The following is a 23,638-nucleotide window of genomic DNA, read 5'->3' on the forward strand; positions in this document are numbered from 1 at the left end:
CTATGTAAATCTTGTATATAACTTCAAGGTTGATTTGAGATACATTTTGGAAGTTAAAAGTAATTAAAAGTCATCCTTATTAAAAAGTAACAAAAAAATCTAAAGTCAAAAAAAACCTATGAACACAGGGCACTAAAAGTTTGTCTTGGAAAAAAACCTACAACAGTATGTAGGGAAAAAATGAATTTTTACAACTTTAAAAGCATGTTTCCCTGACTCTGATGTATGGAAGTGTAACAAGAATTTCGATCTTAATCAAATGTAAACAAACTTTGCTGATTAGGGCAGCAGACAGCAAAACAAATGAAAACTAATGCCTGGTTTTGAGAACTTATTTGTTTTATATTTTGTAGCAAGTTTTCTGGCATATTATCAAGCAAAAGCCAGCAATACAACCACAGCAGCCAACACACAAACCACAACTACCAATAGTTACTGTTCTTCAGGTGAAATAATCAGTGCAATTTTAAGAATCTTACTATTGATCTGAACTTCTAATTTCCAATCAAAATTTATAGCAATTGAGCTGTGAACACAACAAAAATATTTCCTGAAGTGCAGCCAGATAACTATTTAAAACCTAGCTCAGCAGTTGAGTATATCCCTGGGAGAGAAACCAGAACTTGTGTTTCAATCATCAGAGCAATTTCCTTCACCGGCTTCTTCGTGAGAAGCCCGGGCTGTGCATGTGGGAGCACTCTGTCATGGACTACCAAACTTTATAAACATCACCCAGGTACCTTCCTCCGACTTCCCTGTTTTGGGGTTCATTTTAGAAGTGAAAAAGCGATTTCCTTTTCCAGGAAACCTGCAAGGCTGCAGGTGCTTTGAAAACTTCAGAAAGGTTTGGGCTCTTTGGGGAAAGAACAAGATTTATTAGCATTAAGTGAGCTTAGGTAATATTCTGGCATGGGTGGTAATTCTGCTGCAAGTCCTCCTTACCTGCACCCGAGTTCTGGGGTTTGCTTCTTTCACAGTTCATTTAGAGGAGCAGGTAAAGAAGCCAACAGAGAATATTTGATGTTTGTCATCAGTTTCACTATTATTTCCTGTTCATAACCAGTATCATATAACGTGGCAATGATGCACTGATGTGCAAACGGGCCTCTCGGTCTCACTATTTCATCAGAAATAGCTCTGCACGTTTGCCATAACCAAGAGAGAAGCACTGTCGGTATCAGGTACTGATGCTGACACTGGAGGAATATTTGCTATCATCATAACCACATACAGTTTTAAGCAGACCAGTGACAACTGACTTGCAATTTTGGCTTTTTTAATCCTTGAGATTGCAGGGACGATGGAAGGGGGAAACAGTTTCTTCTTTACAGAAAGCCCAGCAGCATATTTTATTTCCCTCAGCTGTGAGGTATTTTCTAGAAAATTCAACCACTAAAATTGCTGTTGCTGTGGCTAAGACTCACTTAAAACTATTTAGCTCCTGTTATCTTGATATTAGAATTTCTAGTGCTTGCAGCTTAAGACAGGTATCAAGCTTGCAAAGAATGCCATTAAAAAAAGGCCAAAAAAAAGACTTCACTATGGCTACTATCAAATTCCACTACAGCAACTCAACTAGACAATGAATCATAGTAAATGCTGCATCAAAGCACAATCAAAGTAGAAATTATAAATAAAATATAAAAACAAATGAAAAGCTTAGCATATGCAATTATTGTGAATAGCTTCAATTATCCACTTGTATTCATTCCAGACTGACAAATTTTCAGGCTGATCATTGTCAGAATGCTAGCTGGGTTTTTGAAGTAACATAGTTCAGCCTGACAAAAAGCTGGACACACAGAAATAAAACTGCAAAAGGATTAAAGCTCAGGAGACTCACACATTGCATAACAGTGGCTAAGACAATCCTGGAGTAATTAGATGCATTTCTAACCTAACTAGGTCAATACTATATTTAGTTATGGCATCTGGAGATTGCCATGGCATGGAAGGAAGACTGCAGATGAAGAAGGTAACACATTTATCTTGTACTGTGCTCTGCTGGGCTCAAAAGGCTGCATAAAACCAATATATCAGATATAGAATATGCAGAGTATCAAACCTGTTCCTACCATGTTGTTATGTCTACCACAGTGCAGAAAGGAACGCCATGCTAACTAAGGTTTTATGCCATATTTTTAATTCTGCATGTCCCAGACAGCAAGGAATCAGTTCAACTGCAGGCAAAACTTAGAGCTGTTTCACGGCTATTTAAAATATGATTTGCCTGCCTGGGGTGCAGCAGCAACCAGCTCCTTCAGCCACCTCTCCTACCTCAAGACCAAGGAGAAGGTACTTCAGTATTTCACACAAATCATGTATTCATTCAAGGTTGGATAATTCTCTGGAAATACGTTTGTAGGTCTTTTTAATTCCACTTGCAACATGGCACCACAATTTGCAAAGTTCTGCTTCCAATAAGTAATTTAGACCTGTTACGCTGCTCTCTTCCACATAAATTCAAAAATCTATTTACAACGGTACTTTGTAAAATACCTTCTAAAATCAAGGGAAGTTGACCTGTGTATGTGTCTAAATATCCCCCGTGTAAACATTTATATTCATTCAATACTCATCTGTATCATTATGATTCTTATTCCTGTCCCCTGTACTGAAATCAGATTAAAACATCCAATTTATTAATTTTTCACACATTTAAACTACCACAGTCCCACTCTTTACCTGACTATCACAATTGCTACCTTTCTGAGTAACACCAGACTATCTTTCCGCATTTGAGTACAGTGAGGACTTACACAATATCTGAGCAAAACCAGCCCTGACACCTCTCCCCTCTACTGCTGGACTCTTGGCAGATACTGCTATAGAAAGGTTTGGGATAACCATTTTTATGTAAGTTTATTTAATGCAAAATTCTCCATTGGTAGGATTTATCTCATCTAATCTCAGCTATTTCAAAGTTAATCATCTCTCTATACAAGTTCACTAAGCATCCTTCATATGCAAAGACAGAAAACTCCAAGGTGCTGCTTGTTCCATTCCAAAATAACTCATAAGATATGGGAAGAACTTTGGAGTTTTTCCTTCACTCTATTTAACTTTACTTGAGTGAAGTTAAGGGAGATGAATCCCACACCATATGTGCAACATAAATGAGCTAGAGAGAAATGGAAACCTTCCCATGCTCACTCCATTGGGGAAAGGAGTCCTGAGGCAACACTTTGTCCGGACAGCAGTCCGGGGACCAGTCGAGGTGTTTCTGTTCTGTTTACGTTTAGAAGCACCAAGTGAAAACAATTGCTTTTGCTTTTGTTCCCTTCTCTCAGCTCTTTTCCTCAGCTCTGCACTAAGGCTCAATGCCCCAAGTTAATTCAAATTCAGCTTGCAATTTGTGGTATAGTTCAACAAAAATCAGCTATGATATACTGTCCTTCTTCCACTTTCCAACCAGATTACTATCACACAACAACAGCAAAAAGCCCTCAAGATTTATTGCTCAAAACAAAGGTCAGTTCCAGAGTTTGCAGGGACTCATTTCCGTTGCCTAGCCCAGCACTCAATCACAAGACAGCGAGTCTTGTCCTTGCTTTCAAATCAAGCCATGAAAAGACTAGGTATTACTCTCTCCCAAGGAAGTCAATTGGACCATTTTTTTCTCACTTCCCACAGGGTCAGGATTCAGCTGCCGACAGGCTAAAACAAAAGAAAAATATAAAAAAAAAAGAAAAAAAAAGGAAAAATCCAACTGTGAGTTTTCTACTAAAACCTTCACAACACCCTATTGTAAGTGGAATTCTCTAAGCTAGATATTGCTTTCATATCTGACTGCAGCCCTAGACCTACTCGTATTTCTCTCCTACCCATCCCTCCACATCCTGAGCTCATTAAACTCATTCTGCATGTCCCAAACTCCCATGCTAAGGTTTTTCGTATTACTCTTCATCTCTTCTTTAGCACCTACCAATTTTTCTTCCTTCTTTTACAGATCAGCCTTGGTGTCCACAGTGACAAGCATGCTCATGACCAATCTTTTCCAGGCACCTGCCAATATCTCCTCATTCCTCACTCTGCCAACTCATTCCTCACTCTGCCAACCCATATCTCCCATTATCCCCATTCCCTGTGAAATCTCACTGAACCCACCACCTAGAACATCCTGTATCATGCATGGATGCACTGAGAGTGCTCAGGAGAGAAAGATATTGTTTCCCCTGCCTGCTGCTAGCTCAAGCCATAGGAAGCTAATGGTGCAATTGCAGGAAAGTCTTGTCAAACTTCATATTGAAAAAGCACACTGCAAAGAATTATCAAAGATTTTGCTTACAGTTTTGCTCTAAAATGTTCCTAATGGCCATACGCCTCTATAGGCAGTTTCCAAATGAAAACAACTTAATCCAGCTGGAATAGGTTCTCAAAGAAAACCTTGTGTCTGGGCCATAGCCCTGCCAATTTAAAGAGGTGCTTCCCAAGCATAGGAGTGCTAGAGTAACTTAATGAAAAAAGCATCAGTATTCTTTTTAAGAAAGTAAATGAAAGCATTTTCCCTTAGTAACTTTCTTGGAAACTGCTGAAATTCAAAGATAAAATTCCAAGCTTTTTGGTCTCCCGGACCATACTTGATCATTCTGAAGACTTCATTGCTGTTGAAGATGCTGGAATTAATTACAGAAGCAACTTTCAGACTAAGTGATAATTGTATATTCTGGCAGGTTTGGTAAGAAAAAGAGAAAATGCTCCACTGAAACTCTCTGGTCACACATTTATCTAGCTGATTAATCCTGGGATCTTATGTCCACACTTAATAACTAGACATTGGTTTCATGTACGCAGAAGGATTTTCTGGTGCACTATGAATTAACACTGAAGTCACAGAATAATACAGGGGCATTCCAAAGTCTTACAAGCCTATATATAGGTATAGGCTCCAACTCATTTTTTTCGTTTATTATTTTTAAAAAATAAATCTTTTTGTAATAATTGTCAGCAGTTTTCATCCCATCTCAAGAACAATATTAAGCTGTCCTTATAATTAAAGGAACATTTGCAATTCCTGAACCCAAAGGAAAGGCTGCATTGCATAGTCAAAACCTTATCTGCTTTACTTTGTAAAGATAGTAAGTTCAAATCCAGTAGGCATTTTTGTTTTTATTAAGTTTTGCAACTTGTATTCTCCTAATAAATACAAGATTGGTATTCTTTCATGTCTTAAATAGTTTTTATCAACTGACACATTCAGTACTTAATTATCAAATGTAGGTTTATTTGCAAAACGAAGTAAAATATTCAACAATACCTCATTTCCATTAAGTTTGACACACCTCTAGATTTTGCTATGACCTAGGGAATGCTTTTCATTGAATATTCCAGTTTTTCTTAATAATTCTTCCTCTTGACTCTCAAAGTACTCCTAAAATGCACTTGGGGAGCAATATCAGTTGACATATAGCCAACCAACACCTGTAGATTCAAAAAGTGACAACTGAAGCCTGCAACCAACCCAACAAACCTTACATTTGCAGAGGCAGTAAATAAACTACAATAGTTTTCCACTTATTCTGGATTACGGGAGCATAGTGAAGCACCCTGTGCTGCTGGCAAGGCTTCCTCTACTGGCTGAACAACTCCATCACCCACCAGCACAGGCCCTTCAGCCACGTGTTCATCTACAACCAGCAACCGTGCTCTAAACTCCAAAGTCCCAATAAGGAAAAACCACTGAGGTAACTCATTTTGCTACAAGCAATTTTATCTCCCAGTCAACTCTGATCCTGAGAAACATGTGCAAAACACTTTTTCTTGCTAAGAAACCATGAAGCCCTGAAGACCTGTGACCACTGATGCTCCTTATCTTCTGTTTTTCCAACCTAAAACCCACACACTGCTGTAGGAGAACCACTAAAATGAGAGATGCAAAGGAGAAAGGAAACATATAAGCCAGTCCTCTGGTTCCCATTTGTTAAATCCTTATTCCATGAAGCTGCCTACGATTCCCAGGCTGCAGCCTCTGTGAACACCTTGACTTTTAACACTGCAGTAAACCTCCATCCAGCGCTGGCAGCAGCACAGGCAAAGTCAAGTGTGAGAAGTGGTGACAGTTCCTCCAGCTCAGGGTTTGTAGGGTGACAGCAGAAGACTGCCTTGAGTAAACACATAGGCACAGCCTTAGACCTCACCTGTGTGTAATCCCACTGACATGAGTGAAGAGGTTTTATGACAGACCCGGCGTGTTTGTGCAATGTTAGATTGCAAAATTTTTCTCATCCTTTGCTTGGCAATCTCCCTTTAAAAAGTATTAGACTTGGCTTTTTAGGGTCTTTCATGTCTATTTAGCAGTTACAACCAGTTCCAGAGTAATAAACTGAATAAAGTTATTTACATTATCTAGCATGAAAAATATGTAATACTAGTGAAATGAAGATTAAATCAAATACAGGTTCTACAACAAAAACGCTACAGTTACTGTTTTTACTATTCCTGGATGCAAAGATGAGTCAAACATGCTCAGTAATTAGGCTTTCATCATAGACCTTTGAAAAAACAAATATCAAATTAAAATTAAGAACAATTCTGTGTAACACTAAAGTGGTTCAGAATGCGTTCTCATCAATTGGATTTTGTCTATTTCTGATACATTACATAGTTCATATAAACTATATCATACCTTGATTATATAAGTATCAATAAAGAGTAATAAAAAATACCAAAAAAAAGATGAATTCTTCTTGAATCCGAAAATTTCTCAGTGGTCTACTGTAACTATTGATAGAGGATGTGAAATCAGAATTGACTGAAAAGCTTTAGAAGAAAGACTTAGCGTAATTACACACAGAGAGTGCATATGTAATAAACACAAGTATTTATCAAAGAAATTACCGCTCAGTTTGCAGCATTTTTTTTCATGGTTCTGTACAATCTTCAATTGCTTATAAGAAATTTGCCTACCACACTTTTGAATTCAGAAGTATCACACTGGAAAGTTTTAAAATCTCTTAGTTCTCACTTTTAACTCAATAACATAAGGTCATTAACAAATGCTGGCATGTTACTAACTTTCCCAAGCTTTCTAGACTTCCCAGATATTTCCTGAACTAACTATAAGAAACTCTGGTTTTAGTACAGGTCTGACTAAGCACTACCAAAAACCCTGTCCCCTTGACACAACCTGCTTGTCCAGAGGCATCTTTTCATTGTTTTATTCCGTAAGGAGGTTCCATCACAACATTACCCAAGTGTAAAGGATTCTTCTAAGTTCTTTGATCAGTTGCTAAAGATATAGCTTTTTCAAAAAAGCCCATCCATGGTCACTGTAGATAGTCTGGGGGGCAGCACGGTTGAGGCAGACACGGTGCCACAACCTGAGGGACAACAGAGCTGACCCGGGGCTCCATCACACAGCAAATACTACAGGTGGGTGCCCTCAGCTGTGACCGCTTCACAAACGTGGTGCGCGCATTTGGGCATGGTACCACTCTCCCCAATAATCCCCCAAAACATGCTGCAAGTTTCACTCACAACTATAAAAACAACAATAGTTTCATATAAAATTTTGGTTACTTTCCAGTCAATGGTTTAATATAGCATCATAGCTTTTTGCGTGTCTGTAAAGATACGTATAAAGGTAACGAAACCTGATTATAAGATTGCAGTCTTTCTAAAATGAATAAAAACTTTTTGCTTGATATCCTCTACAATCATTAAAAAGCCCTCAAAAGAACTACTACCTAAAATAAAATAAAAAAAATAAAATTGCAGGTCTTTAGCAAAGGCTATCAGCTACCATCATGTATCTTATTTTACACTGATTTGTAAGGAAACAAATGGTCCTTTGCTAGGATCTGCCTGAACCTTTGGAAAGAAAAATCAACTACTGTGACATGAATTTTTATGTAAGAGGTTTATTTCTACGTGTTTTGGCATGTTGATTGACAAACACAGCAATCTACTGATCTAACGTGCCAGATTCTAATAACATCTCCAAAACCTGAAATACTTAAAGTACTGACTGGATCTGAAATGTAAGTAGTTCTTGCTCATTAGCAGTCTACTTCTGAAGTGCTCTTTCCCCATCACTGCTCTGCTCCAAACCTTGTTATTTAACATTTCATTGTCAAAATGAAACAGAACTATAGCTATGTCACCCTCAAACTTTCAAATATAGGTTGTGTTGGGTTTCTTTTCCCCTGTATGCCTACTTAACAAGTAATTTTCATTACCTAGTGTACCTAGGAATAAATCATGGTTGCCGCACATAACATTTTGTAGACAGCACAGAGTATGGGGGACAAATGCTGCCACCTTTTGGCAATAGTCTGTAACAAAAAACCTGCCTTTTTTTCTTATGCAAATACTCTTCTATAAACATTATTGTATTATTTTAGCAACTTATATCCAGCAAACAAAATGAAGAACACAAGATTCAACTGAAGCCAACCTGACAAAAACTTAAAATTGCTATATATAGGGGAGTTTAGCATAAATCTGAGATATCAAATCTAGGGCTTTTTGCCTGGAGGACACTATGCGTAGATATCCTTGGCACACAATGTTGAATATTACACAGGAAAACTCATTTGTTAAAAGATAAAAAGATTAAGGAAGGCACCTATGAATTCTTTTATGCACAATTTCCTTTTACATGCAGCACTGATTTAACTTTTGAGCAGGTCTGCTCTGTGCATTATATCAGAAGACCTAAAAAAAAAAGATTGAATAATTTACAATTGTATCATAATACAAATAACATATTGCCAACTCTAATTCTGGTGTTTCCCACATTTTCAGTGCTTGGCCTTGAGAATAATGATTTTCATTTGGCATTTGAAATATATATATTTGGTTTGTTTTAATAGCTGAAATAAAAAGGGGTAAAATCAAATTCCATTAGGCAACATAACAGTTAGACTGGCATGGTTTCAACTAAAAGACCTTTAGCTCTGGAAATGTACCTGATAGAAAAAGAAAACATCAGGGATGGTTGAGTCTCCACCCCCGGAGATATTCAAAAGATTTGTAGACACGGCACTTAAAGACATGGTTTACTGGTGGACTTGGCAATGTTAGGTTAACAGTTGGACTTAATAATCTTAAGAGTTTTTTTCAAGATGAAATGATCCTATGATTATACATCAGTATTTTGCTATTGAGGCAAAGTAACTGTAACAGCAAATGGCTGGGCCAAGAGGAGAAGGCAAAGGATAGAACAGATTTTCTGTTTATGGATTTCCTAGACATTTGCTGATGACAGAGGAAATATCAGGACTTACATTGTGTTCTCACTAGAGTTGTTTTGTCATACTTAAATGAAGTGCACATGAAGATACAGATGTACTCTGAAATCACATTAGTACTGCAGCTAAGCATACGTTTAGTGTCAAAGAAAATGCCAAAAAGTAATTGTCTCAGACTAAAAGTACTTCAGGTGACCAGCCTAACTCATATCATCTTGATAAAGCAAGACAAAAGACTTACTGTAATTAAGAAATTAACAGAATGGATTGGCCTTCGGATTCCTTCTGAGAAATGCAAAAAAAGTACAATGCTCCTTTACAGATAACATAAAACATGGAGAGAAATTCCCACAGTATAATTAGGAAAGGGTTTGAAGAGTACATAGAAGTCTCAGGAAACACGCACAGCAACTGAACAAACCATCCCATGCGTCTGAAATATGCTGAAAGGTCCAAAAGAGATGTGCAATGCAGAGCACAAAGGAAGGGCCAAAACAGGACAAGAGGGGGCCTGAGGAAACTCTTAGAAGTTTTTTAATCAGCAATGTGGAAAAAAACATTGTTATTATTTTTATTTCACAAGATGATGTGGAAGACAGAACTTGCACAGAACAGCAGGGAAGATGAACTAAAATAGCACTAATAAAGCAAGACTAATTTGTAACGATCTCAATATGTGAAGAAATCATATTACCAAGTTAAGGAATAAACATGGAAATGCAGACATCTTTTTCTTAGAACAAATGCAATTATAGAAAGATCAAAAGAGTATTTTACTGAGCTGCTCAATGCTGAATTTCACAAAAGCAAATAACAATCGGCCTTTTTCCAGACAGCTGAGCCATTTGTAGAAGAATGAAATTGTGAAGAGCTTCAAGAGGCAATCAGAATACTGAGGAGAAACAAAAGGACCAGGTGTGGGTAATCTTGCCACCGAATTACCAAGAACAAGAAGGGGAAAAGGAAGTCAAACATTTTACAGGGCTGTTCGGTTGGCTTAAGTTCGGGGAAAATTTTCAAGCGTAGAGATACACACTGTATTCCAGTTTTGAATCTTAAAAAATCTACTCATTTTACGGAAAACTAATCCAATATAAAAGAATAGCATTTGGAAGCTTTAGCTTAAAATACTAATTTGAAAATCAGTTACATTATACCAGCATATTATATATGTATATATCTTCTACAAATGTTAGAGAGGGTTTTGGTTTGGGGTTTATTTGTTGCTCTGGGTTGTAATTTATTAAACATACATAATCTATTAAACCCAGGAATTTTAAACAGAACTCTACTTCTGATTTTAAGAACCTAAATATCTTCACAATTAACAGCTCAGCCCCTTTAAAGAATAGCTGTATCGAAAGCAAGCGCCATATGGAATTTCATTGATTTAACTGAATTTCAGCATTATAATTCTGCTTTTACTAGTGGGAGTTATGAAAGCAGATGAAGGGTAGCAGAGCACAGCAGAGCCTAGTACCTGTCTGGCACCATAACCCTCCTGCACAGATGGAAGAGGGAAATGGTACAGGCTTCCACATCACAGAATTCACAGCTCTTCCAAGCACTACGACAGGACATGCTGCTTCAAAAGTAGTTTGCTACTGTCAGCAGGACTTCCATATGGGGACTGCCATGTTCCCAGGGCACATACTACACCACTTGCTGGAGAATGTGCATTCTAGTGTTTTCAAACTCATGTCCTAGTGGTCAGGCTCAATGTCCTTAACATTGGGAGTTTTCAGCTGACTGAGTTAGTAAAGAAAAATATTTTTAAGTCTCTTGGGTACAAAGGTTTAGGGGTGTAGAACAATATCATTATCTTAGCAGCCTTGACGCTGAATTTCTTCCAGTGTTGAGTGTTTGGGGGTTTGTTTTTTTTCTTGTTAGTTTTTGGTTGTTTGTCTTTTTTTTTCTTGTTTTTTGTTGTTATTGTTTGGAGACTTGTGGGTTTGGGATTTTTTGCACATGCTGCTTAGTCTGATTCTCATAAGTTATTTAAGCCCCCTTTGTTCCAATGGGTTCTTAGATTGTTTGAAAAATGATATTCAAATTAAAATATGTATGTAAGAGATTTTCCCATAAATCTGTAAGAAGCATGAATGATGGCTAAGTCATAACCCAATAAAACTTGCAAGGTCAATTTTATTACACAAATGTGTAACAGACCGTGAAAGTGGTAATTAAATCCTCAATTTCTGGAAGTTGAGATATTACTTTCTTTTCAGACATTCAGTAGACACTGAAACTCAGAGGTGTTCACTGACAGATCCAGAAAAATATTTCAGTTCCTCCTTAGCACAGTCCAACAGCAAAATGACAAAGGATAAGCCCTTACCCAGTACTAGTAAGTACAGTAATGTACACTCCCATCTATAAACATGGGAATTGATACATTAATTCCAATCATGTTTTGATACAAAGGTTGCCCTGGCCACCATCATAGTTAACTATCTGATGAGACAAGGTACATGGAAGAATATAATGTCTTAGTTAAACTTTACGTATGTGTTGTAGATATTAACTTCAAACATTTGCAGAAAACATCATCACAGGTGCTCAAAACTTACCATACAGAGATCTGCTAGGTGACCTCCAAAGTAAGCAAGCTATTGTCTCATAGTATTTTACTTTGTCTTTAAATCTACTTTCTTGCTCTGACAAAGGAAATCAAGGCAACAAAACCATCTTAAAAGAATGGTTTTGAGGAAGATAGCTAGGTTAGATACTAAGAGGAAGTTCCAATATGATAGTTTCTAACGTTCTTAATCTCATCCTTATAAGCAGTTTCACAAGTAATATTTCCATTTACACAGACTATACTGGTTTGGGCTACTTTCCCAAAACATGTACATCATGATACAAGTTTGTACTCTTTAAAGAAAAAAATATCATCCCAATTTTAAAAGACTGCAGAAAAACTATGGAAAAAACTTGGTACACTAAGTGAGCCAACATAGTACCAACATAGTCACATTGGTACCATAGTCACTTTCCCTGAAACACACGGTGCAAAGCCACTCTTTCTGCATCACATTACTCAGCCTCAAAAGTTACGAGAAAAGCCCGCAAGGTTTAGGTGTTTTTTTTCTGTTTTGGTTTTAATAATAAGCTAAAATTTATATGAAGTATAAATTCTACAAAACTATAACATTTTGTTTCAGGTTCAACTGTTAAAACGATAAAAAAAAAGCTATCGTAGCACTGTAAGACAGCTAATTGTTTTTTGTAGGTGATAACACTGCACAAAAATTGTGTGGTTTGCTCTGCTGACACGTCTAACTATTTACATCCCCAGAGTAGCTTGGAGTCATCCATTTCTCAGCTCATTTAGCAGATTTTACATGGACTTCTTTCACCTCAATTAATATTACCTAAAACATTACAAATCATGAAATACTTTCACATTAAAGAGAAAACAAATATTAGAAATATTTCCAACCAACCTGAATCCAACAGCTATCACTTTCACATTTTAGTATGAAACACTACACTCTCTTCAGATCATTTCACATTTTGCAAACAGAAAATGTGCTTCATTGAGTCTATTTTGCCTTTGCACATTATTATAGGCAAAGGTTTTACAAGCTTTTCTCTAAGAATTTGAATACAGAGGAGCATTGTGTTTTCAAGCCAGGTATTAATATTACAGCATAGATTTTTTAACAACTGTAAGAATGAGAAACTTACATATACTGACCAATTTGTGTTTTTAAAAAATAAGAACTACAAGAGATGTTAATAGGTAGTAAAATAGCTTGTTTTCAAATATGATAGGCTTGAATTACACATTTCAAACCTGACTCAGGATATTACCCTACCTGTGACAACATACAGGAGTGTCAGCAGGTTGTTCCAGCACAGTGCACTGGTCTCCCACTTGTCACAAATACACCCTTTTCCTCTTCCCAAAAGATAAAACATACACAACAGTTTCTCCTTAATTTCAGTCATGCAGCTTGAGCTGGTGTTGCTTTTTAGGTGTCACTTTTCAGTCACTCGTGATTGTCTTAACCTAAAATACAGCAGAGATAGAGGACAAAAACGTGCTCTGTACTTGCAGTGGACATAAGGCACATTTGAGGCTGTTTGTCATGTGCTCCTGCTGGAGTTCATTCCACTCTTGTGACAAGTAAACCTGCCTCCCACAGGCTTTCATTGTGGCAACTTCCACTGCACCACACGAAGTCATTAATAAAAACACTGGAATTGCATGTTGGTTCACATCCATTTGCAAATCTCCAATGGTGATCTGAAAGCTATTTTCCCAGTGTCCCCCAGTGGAAAATTCACTCGGGGACCTCTGGAATGGTATCTGACAGAACCCAGATTTCTCCACCCCAAGGGTCTAGAAGGCAAGTAGTAAGTGCTCAGTATCAGCTAAAATACATGTTCACTCTGAAGTTCAAATTCATCCTTTGTCCAAATCAGGATTTAGAAGCTTGGGAACACCAGACAAAACACCACCAAAAACCCGACTAGCTCTGAGTGCAAGAGAATGAGGAGCCCACTGCTCACAAGCCTCTCTTCCCAAAAGGCAGCTACCTAAGAGAAGCAACACTGCGACGGCGGGGAATGCTAATTCTGGGCTGGTTTATTATCTGCTTGAAGTCATGAAATAAGCCAGGGTGACATTTCATCCCTGAGGTTTAAGGTTCATTCTCAAATCCAACAGTAATGAAGCTCAGGGATACCGCAAATTCAGACTGACAGATTTCACAGAGCTTACCCCAAAATTAATAAATGCCTTAGTGGTATTATTTTCTTTCTTTTTAATTAAATGATTTCCAGATAGAGTAGACAGGAGTATTAAAATTAAAGGATACACCAAATCTTATTACTAGTTTTGCTGTTCTGCAATTCCAGTGGGAATTTTACCATTTCTAGATGCTGTCTATATTTCTGCCTCATTTTTGTCTTGTTCTGAGGCAAAGTTGATGCCAATTCCAGAAGATGTGAAAAATGCTACACAGAACTAACTTCACCTGCAATTCCTATTTCAAAGCATCTCTTTGAAAGCAGAGTTGATATTCTCGAAACATATGCATCACTGCATATCTACCTTGCCTGACAGTTTAAGTGAGACATTTAAATAGTCTGTCTTGATTGCAGTATTCCACATTTCACCTAAGTCCCACAAAGTTCTTTGCTGTCAACATTTTCCTCCTATATCACACAGCACCTATCACGACACGTTCTAAAACCTAAGGAACATCCACAGAGTAGAAACACTAGGTATGTCTACGGCAAAAGTCAGATGAATTGCTAAAACGAGAAAGAGATCCAAAGCACTGCTGGGGTATCGCTTTGCAACATTATCTCTTGCCAAAGGCAGGTTTTTGGGGAACAGAGAAAGAAAGAAAAGAAAAAAGGTCCTGTATCAATGCTCAAAACTATGAGTACAAGAGCTGCACATACATCAAAACTAAAGAAAAGCAAATAGCCCTAAGGTTTAAAAATAGAGCCTGATTTAAAACAAAAATGAAAAGCAGAAAGCTGACTTCCGTAAAAAATTAAAATTGACTAACAACTTGTCGTAACTACTCCAGAATTAGACTATACAGTTCCTCTCCTGCACCTGAGAGCAGGTATGTGCCCTCGGATCATGCGCTCCATCTAGACCAGCATTCAGGCTCAACAATGATGCTCCAGAGCACCCCGGAAGCAGCCAAGCTTCCAGTCTGCAGCTCCAGGACTTCGCGAGAACTGAGCACTCACCCTAGGTACCACACTGAGAACAGAGCAGCCACTTGCTCTCCAATTCTCCCCACCATTTATGACGTTACTGACTTCTTTTATAGAGCCCATCCTTCAGTTCCCTTTTTTTCCAGAGTGAGGAATCCACACATATGATCCTTTCACATGAAAGTCATACAAACCTGTGCTTCCCTTCTCTGAACTTTTCAAGTCCATTATTGCTTTCCTAAGACAGAAAGACCCAAACCACACACTGCTGGAGGCACAGCTGTGCTGTACATTATGATATTCCCTGGCAGAGAGCTTACACAGAAATCACAGCGGCTGCTATCATGCTCAAAAGCATGAGATGAAAAGCCTCAGCACAGATCTGAACCCAGCTACGAAATCATGAGTGAGGCTTTAAGTTCTAAAATGTGATCATATAGACTGACCTGATGAAGCCTGAAGGTTGCTCACTTGAGCTAGCTGGCTGCCCACGCCACATCTCTTACTAGGACCATAAGACCTTTGTCCCACCAAGTAAAAGCTTATGATCTTTCTGTTACAGCACTCTTGCAACACAATGCCATTTTACACTCACCTACCAGAAACTTATATTTTTAAAAATAAAATAATAATATGTGCTCAAGGATTTCACATCTTTCCTGAGATTTTACTTAAACCAAAAGCTTAAAAACTAAAGTCTGTATACAAATAACATTTCATTCCCCCATCAAATAAATGTCCACTTTGACCACCTCTAAGGCAAAATGAGCTCCTTGCTACTTTGAAGGTGGGATCTTCCCAGTACTTTTCACATTTAAGAACAAAATCTATCTTTCTGTTATTTAACATCTCAGAATCCTACCATTTTTAAAATAAAACAGTTGTTTCCTCTTCTGTGCTACCTATTTTGACATCAAAAGGAATTAGAGAGAAGTACTGAAAGTGCCATCTAGCATTACTGGGCAAGGTGCAGAAGCCGCAAAGGGAGAGAGTACTCTTTAAAGCAACTGATGTACTAGACCGGCTTTCCACGCCCCTTAAAAGGAGTGGGGACCTCTCCAGCTCTACTTTAAGCTACCTGGTTAAGACATAGAACAGTTCCTTTTCAGTTGTGTGATACGGGATATTTTAACTTATTTCATTTTACAGTTTATAAAACAAAAATATCATTTCTTCATTCTCTTCTCCTAAAAAAATGCTATAGATTGAAAACCTGAGCTCCACAACAAACCTTCAGATCTTTAGGAATGAAGAGATAGAGAAGCATGATTTTAGCAGAATTACTGAGGACGGCATGAAAGCTGACAACAGCATCTTCTTAACAACAAGATTTTATTAAGTTTACAAAATTTAAATGTAATGTAATTTTTAACTGACATTTATAGAGCTCTTCCTCAAGACCAAAAATATTGCCCAAGAGCCTGTGTTATGAGGTCTTAGGGGAGCACAGATTTTATTTACTTATTTAAGAACCACAAAACTGCGTACCTTATTATGAAATTGCCACATTTATTTATATTGGAATTTGATAGGACAATGGAGCACCTACTCAGAGTGCCAAGTTACGATTCACTAAGCAGAGTCAAGGTTAGACCCAGATGCCAATAAAGATTCATTAAGTATAAAATACAATATCAGCAGTGTCTTTGTAATGACCTGAACACTAATTTTGGCTGAGAGTGCTAGAATTCCCCAATGAAAAAAAGGCAAAAGGGAACAATTTAACAGCTTTTAACCACAAACGTGGTAAGATGTAAAACATTTGAAAAGATACTGGGAGCCATGTAAAGGGATATACAACATTGCAACTTAACAGTGTTTACCTGTACTTTTCTTTGTTCCAGTGCAAAGAATTATTAATTTTTAATATTATTTAATATTATTATGATTACTGCACCAAAATGATGCACTTAAATTATTTGCATAATTTCATTCATTTATGCCACACCAGAAGACTAAAATAGTTAGCTAACACAATAAGACCTAGAGAAAAGAAATAAAATTCATGCATAATATTTCTGTTTTCAACTCTTCACAAACAAATAGCATGAGAAATAATTAACTAGCAGAAAAGGAAAGCTGGATCTTTCAAAACAAGGAAAATTGTGTGGGAAGAAATACTGAAGTTAATATTCCCTTTTCAAAAGGAAAAGGAAATAAAACAACAAAAAGAAAGCTTACAAAGTTAGTGGATTAATAACTTTTTGGTTTTCTTAAATTTTATATGCTTTTTACATGCCAGTAGGTTATACTTTGTTGTCTTCCAAGAAGCATTATAAGCAACCAACAGTCAAGTCAGACTGAAGGAAATTTCAGCTTCAATAAAATTTTATGTTCCTTTCCTTTAGATTGAAATTAAATTTTCAGCCCATTTTAGATAGCAGTGCAATTAATTTCTGGAGTAATAATTATTATATCACTTTCTCATTTCACTTTTTAAAGCATTAGTGCTTCAAAAACACAAATAAGGGTAAACCAAGTAACAGACATTTACAACAGATAACAAATGCACTTCTCCTCTAAAATACTTTCTGAAACCTAGACGCATTCCAAGTTACCCTTGAAGACTGGTCAAAGTCCTCTCTGAAATGGAGCTCATAATTTCTTACTGGACCAAGGTCCATATCGTCTAACTTGGTAAATATGTTGGCTTTGACAGACTGCACGCAGAGGTTTAACTAGGCTTTGATTATTGACAAATATTTGACAAATTATTCTTGACACCATACAAAGTTCATATCTAAATCCAGTCACATTTACAGTCTGCAAAATATTTTACATGATTTCAGGCAAAAAAAAAAAACCACTTTACCTGCCTTGGAAGATTTCTACTCCAACAAATTAAAATGAAACTAAAGCTTAGAGGTTATGATTTTTATTGCCCTCTTTATGCTGGACCTTTATATACCATGTAAGAAATACAATATATCATCTACATTTGCACCCGCAAGGATACCAGCCTTGTAAGATCTGCACAACCAGCATGGATTTGTCTTGTAGGGCAGTAGGGGTATGCACGTGGGGCTTCTACCACAGGACTGGCACTAAATTCTCCTTGAAGAAACACACCATGTTTATGGCTACTTATAAATTTTCTGAATTCCAGAAGAACATCGTAGAGTTTGTATTTACACAAGGAATACTGTGTATCTTCCTGAGTCTGTGCTCTACAACATAATCAAACTCATGTAAGATCAATTCTCTGTGACATGAAGCACTACGTTACACCACGATTCTCAACTTTGCTGCTGCTATATAAGACTTCATTTAATCAAGCATAATATGTAAAAGGATTCCAATTTTTAATTTGCGTCTGCTATTTTAGATTAAATATTTTATTTTTGTTACACAGAAAACCTAGAGCTTCCACTGACTATGCCCTGTATTCCCTGAGGAAATCCTCAGCAGGAGCAGCTGGAGTTCTGCATTTTGCAACTATATATCACAATGGTTCTCCTATAGTTTCCGTGCACTCTGATGAGATACTAGCAGTAAAAACATGTTATTGTGTCAGTCTGTAGGCATATATATGTTACAATAAAATGTTTTAAGAATATGTAATGTAGAAGCCACTCTTCTGTATTGCTTCTCGCTCTGGGCAGGGAAGTAAAAGCCGAAGATTCAGAACATGGTGATGTCTGACACCGTATCACACTGATTTCAGGTCAGAAAACAAGATAATGAATGAGAAGACAAAAGCCAGAAATGTGCAGCATTTTGTAAAGCAAAATACAATTTTTCCCTTAAAGATTATACCAGCCCCCAAAGAACTGCATTATAAGCTCAGCAAACTACTTGATCTTTCAAAAGCGCAGCATTGGTTTAATAACTTTTGAAGTACAGCTCTTCAAGCTGTTTACACCTCCAAACCTCTCTCCAGCAATGACAGTGAAGAAAAGAAGAAATATGACAAAAACTTTTATTTTTTTTGCTAAACCATCCCATCTTATGGCAATCAGTGTTTTATGTGCTTCTTGAGTTAAGGGCTGTCCATCAGTATATTAATTAGCCACCTATGGACTCATCTTTTATGAAAGTATCCAATTCCTTATTGAACTTCAGTCAAAAACAAAAATCAAGAGGTTAATGCTTCAATTTCTAAATCACAAGCATGGAATTATCTAACAGCAAATGGTAAATAACCACTCCCATATCTATAAAGATTCATAGTGACATTTAAATGAAAACTGCTTAATTCACAATCAAGGCAGTATGTCCATTTTTATATGTGAAAAATATTTGCATTAAAATAAGATAATTTAGTCTTAGACCTATCTCAAAAACCCCACAGTAGTAACATTTTTCAAGTGCAAAAATGTAAAACTCCATAAATATTACTAAACCTAACACAATTAAGATAAATACAAAATTAATGACTCTAGAATTACTAATTTACTGGCACATTTACAAAGTGCTAAATTACCATCTCAACACAAGATATGAGAAATTAGTGATTTTCCTGACAAAACTCAGTTTTTAAAATAAAAATTATGATATAAGCCAATCTTTTTTAATTACAGATTTTATTCTAGTCTGTTCAGTATGTGCAGAACAAAATCCCCTCATTGTGCTGGCTCCAAGGTGTACCAAAACCAAAAACCCCACCAATAAAACAAGATTAGGCACAAACTAGCAAATAAAGATGTTTACCAGTGTCCTCCTTTAATGTGTCTCCCATCTGTGCCAAAGATTTTAAATACTGTCTTGCCCTTACACGTAAGAATTAAACGGTCAACCTCAGATATCCCACTTGTTTTGACATGTATAAAAAGTTGTCCTGTAATCCTTTTGGGGAGGTTGTAGCATATAGCCCCTGCTATGATAAATCCAAGACCGGTGATACAAAGATACACGAAATCTCTAAGTGCATTTTTCTGCAGCATAGTTAACTTGTTCAAATCCAGCTCGTTTCTAAAACAAAGACTCACATGTACCAAATAGTTATTTCTGTTTTTGTCTGGCATATAACATTTTTGCTGCATTTTTTCATTGCTCTAAGATGACCCATCAGAAATACAGGGAACCAGATTTTTCTATAATGTAGTATTTCTGTAGTGCTTTGTGCTTCAATGATTGCTGCAATTTAACCTTTATAATAGAAAATAGATTCATCAATAAAACTTCAATTTATAGTATTAGTTTGGAACTGTTTATTTCTTCCATGAAACACTATTTTTGTTATGATTTACTTGAACAGTTTGTTTGTCCTCCTGGAGCACTTGCACAGCACTACCACAAGCAATCATCCAAGGGATGCTGCACTCCCTTGAAGGACAGAGAAACACGCTTGATCCAAGAATAAATAGTTGTATCTAGTTATATGGACAATAAGAAGTTAGAAAGTGTTCTCTGTAATTATTGTTTGTTCCCTTCAGTGTAACTAATTTTAAAACATACCAAAGTTAAAGTTGTATAATTACACGGTATTGAAATCAAGATGCTACCTGAAATGACTACACTGTTGTTCTTACTATTGCTACAGCACCAAATGACAAAATAACTAAGAAAGAACACACAAGCTATACAATATTATTCCTTCCAAACTTAAAATAGCACAAAACCAAAAACCACTCTGTTCTGAAGAGTTTCTTTACCCCCACCCTTACTGGAGGCTCACCAGACCGATGAGGGAACCTGTGTGCTCAAAAAGCACACTGTTGCATCCATCTAGACTGGGGGAAGGAGCACCATGGGTTCACTGCACAAAGCTCTAAATTATAAGTCTATTCAAAGAAGAAGATAAAAGTAACTACAGTGTCCAGGGAAAATGAGATCAACACTTATCTGTCAGGGCTAGGCCAGCTACTGAACACTAACGACGCGCTCCAACTCTTTCCTCTCCCCCAAAGGGTAAGGGAAAGGGAATAAGGCAGAGAGACTTACAGATTGGAAAAGAAAATTAAAATGGCTTTAATAAAAAATAATAGTACCAACGAGGAAACAATGAAAATAATTAAATCTATGCAAATATATACAAACATGATATCAAACACGACCTCCTGCCCCGACAGCAATCACCACTGATGCAGCAGAGCAGGCAGGCACCAGGATATCCCAGGCTCAGTGGCAGAAGCAATCAGATATGGGAACTGGATTTTGGGAATTCAGGATCGGAAACAATAGGGGAAGAATGGACAGAGCCCTCCTCGGATGACGGCCACGGAAAAAGCAGAAGAGCAAGACCCCAGGAGCCCTCGTGACACACACCACAGCTTTTCAAACTCAGTGTTACACAAGATCCAGCAGGGACCTTGGTCACTATAGGAGGTGGTATCAGCCCAAGCCTTTCTGCAACCCCTACGAGGAAAGGCTGAAGGAGCTGGGTCTCTTCAGTTTGGAGGAGGCTGAGGATCTCATAAATTTTTACACACATTTATGATCTCATAAATGTGTGTAAATACGTCAAGGGGGAGTATCAGGAGGACAGTGTCAGGCTGTTTTCAGTGACATCCAATGACATGACAAGGGGCAACGGGTACAAGCTGGAACATAGGATGTTCCACAAAAATATTAGGAAAAGCTTTTTCACTACAAGGGTGCCGGAGCCCTGGCACAGGCTGCGCAGGGAAGTTGTGGAGTCTCCTTCTTTGGAGACATTCAAACCCCGCCTGGACATGTTCCTGTGTGATCTACTGTAGGTGATCCTGCTCTGGCAGGGGGGCTGGACTAGATGATCTTTTGAGATCCCTTCCAACCCCTGACATTCTGTGATTCTGTGACCCCAGTCCCAGGCAGTAACTGTAAACATCAGGTGTTACCACTTCTAGGAGCAGAGACACGGTCTGCAAAAACTTGCTGCTAACTTCAGAAAGTGCAGTCTCCGAGAAGAGACTAAGATGAAAAGTAAAAATCACTGAAGTGAGTTGGTTCCATTTAGCTCAAACCAGAACAGGCAGAATAACTTTTGGACCAGTAAGTGTTAAAAATCCAAAAGGTGAGAGAGAAAAAAATCACGTACATTTGGAATACATAATCGGTAGTTAGAGTAACGAACTAAGCTGGAAGTATTTTAGATTAATTGGGCATCTTCCTACCTAATTACATTGAAGTCAAATAAACTGAAAAAAATGTGGGAGTGAAGAAGATAAATGAGGTATTTGCCCTCAGTTTTTTGCATAGGAGGGCCTTCTCTCACAAAGGTGCTCCAGGAGCAAGTTAGGCTGAGCTCCCAACTTTGGTCTAACACGATACCCGCTGGAAACTCTGTCACAAATAAAGAGAAGAGTGAAGAGTTAAAGCTCTTAAAAAATACTAATGAATTCTCTTTATAGCTCTTTTCATTGAAATGCTTTGGAGCACTTCAAAATGAAGAATCACACAGAGATGATAGTCTCTCTCCTACTCAAAACACTGATAAATGACCATTCATTAAACCCCTCCAAGAAAGCTATTAACGGGCTCCTCCTCACCGCTGCTCCTGGCTCCCTCACGCTCCACAGACCGAATCCGGCATCTCTCGTGTAGCAAGTAAAGGAGGAAACAGCTTGAAAACGCGCTCTCTGTGAATGCAGTTTATGCCAGACTGAGTCTTCTCTTTAAGATAATACCTTTTTCATTATCTAAACAGTAAACTGAATGTATGTAAGGTTTTGGAAGACAGGCTAATGTTACAGGAGCAGCAAGCAAGTAATAGTGCATCTTCTCAAGACAAGATTTGTAGTCAATAATTACCAGTAATCACTCTAAGAGTGAGTTGACTCTGAACATTTTAAATTATTTCTGGTGACATAAAAGTACCAGTATTTATAAAATTTGAGAATCATTTTTATATTCCAAAATTTATTTAATATGTATTTACAATACAAAATAAGAATTACAACTGAAAACTGAACAGGTAACAGTTGTGCAAGTGGAACTAAATTTTAATTATAATGCATTATTATTTGAAGTGGCTAGGTTAAACCACACATGGAACAGTAAGTTGAAAAATATTACCATTTTAAAAATAATTAGCGTTAATCTAAAATATTACAATATGCTAATACTCTAAAACAGTGCTAGGAAAGAAGGATACATGAGGATAATTTATCTTGATTCTTCCCAAACTACTTTGTTGTCATCTTCCTGCTGCATGGAAAGCTATTTTATGTTGATGGCAGAGACTGAATGTTATGTACTCCTGCAACGATGTCTAATACAAAAATTACTCTGTGAAGTGGCTGGTTTGATTTTTCTCTCTGCCTGTATTTTCAGATAAGTGTTCTATATTTGAATGAGCTATCTTTAAACACTTTTCACTTCTTTTCTTGGCACTGGAGATTAAACCATCATAATCGTCTCCAGCAGCAAACGCTTTTAAGTTTTCTCTACAAGCATTTATTCTCCTCCCTTTTTTCTTAAGAGTATTTTTTCTTTTTTCTAGATTAGAACTTCCAAAAGAAATTCATTATTCAAATTTTGTAAGACTGGTTAGATTGTGTGGACTTTTTTTTTTTTTATGTAAAACCATGCCAGAGCTTTAAAGACACCCAAAATTCAAAGCATAATTAAAGTTGCTTTGTTTTTTTATATATTTATTACAAGCTGTACAAAGACATTAAAAGGTCCAAAATAGCAGGGCCATAAAAGGGCATTTAAGAAACAGTAGTTTGTAGATACTACACATACTAGGTTCTATAAATAACTCCCTGGAAATTTTGATAAATACCTATCTCCATCCTCAAAAAACATACCTAGCAATTTAGTACTCAGAGACCAAAAAGAAAAAACTCATTCTGAGCAGAGTAAAAAAAAAAAAAAAAAAAAAAAGTTTTGGTTTTTTG

General features: G+C 37.1%; 1 protein-coding gene across 1 annotated transcript in view; it reads right to left on the reverse strand.

The window, feature by feature from the left end:
* Nucleotides 1–17,500, reverse strand: part of LOC104270880 (voltage-dependent calcium channel subunit alpha-2/delta-3-like) — a gene marked incomplete at its 3' end in the record, with an annotated part of 95,636 nt that extends 78,136 nt beyond the window's left edge. The window contains exon 1 of the mRNA XM_009865378.1: nucleotides 17,435–17,500. Within this exon, the coding sequence (XP_009863680.1) occupies nucleotides 17,435–17,500 (66 nt within the window). The remainder of the gene's footprint in view (nucleotides 1–17,434) is intronic.
* Nucleotides 17,501–23,638: the final 6,138 nt, after the last annotated feature.

Source organism: Apaloderma vittatum, unplaced genomic scaffold, assembly GCF_000703405.1.
Source record: "Apaloderma vittatum isolate BGI_N311 unplaced genomic scaffold, ASM70340v1 scaffold13232, whole genome shotgun sequence".
NCBI lineage: Eukaryota > Metazoa > Chordata > Aves > Trogoniformes > Trogonidae > Apaloderma > Apaloderma vittatum.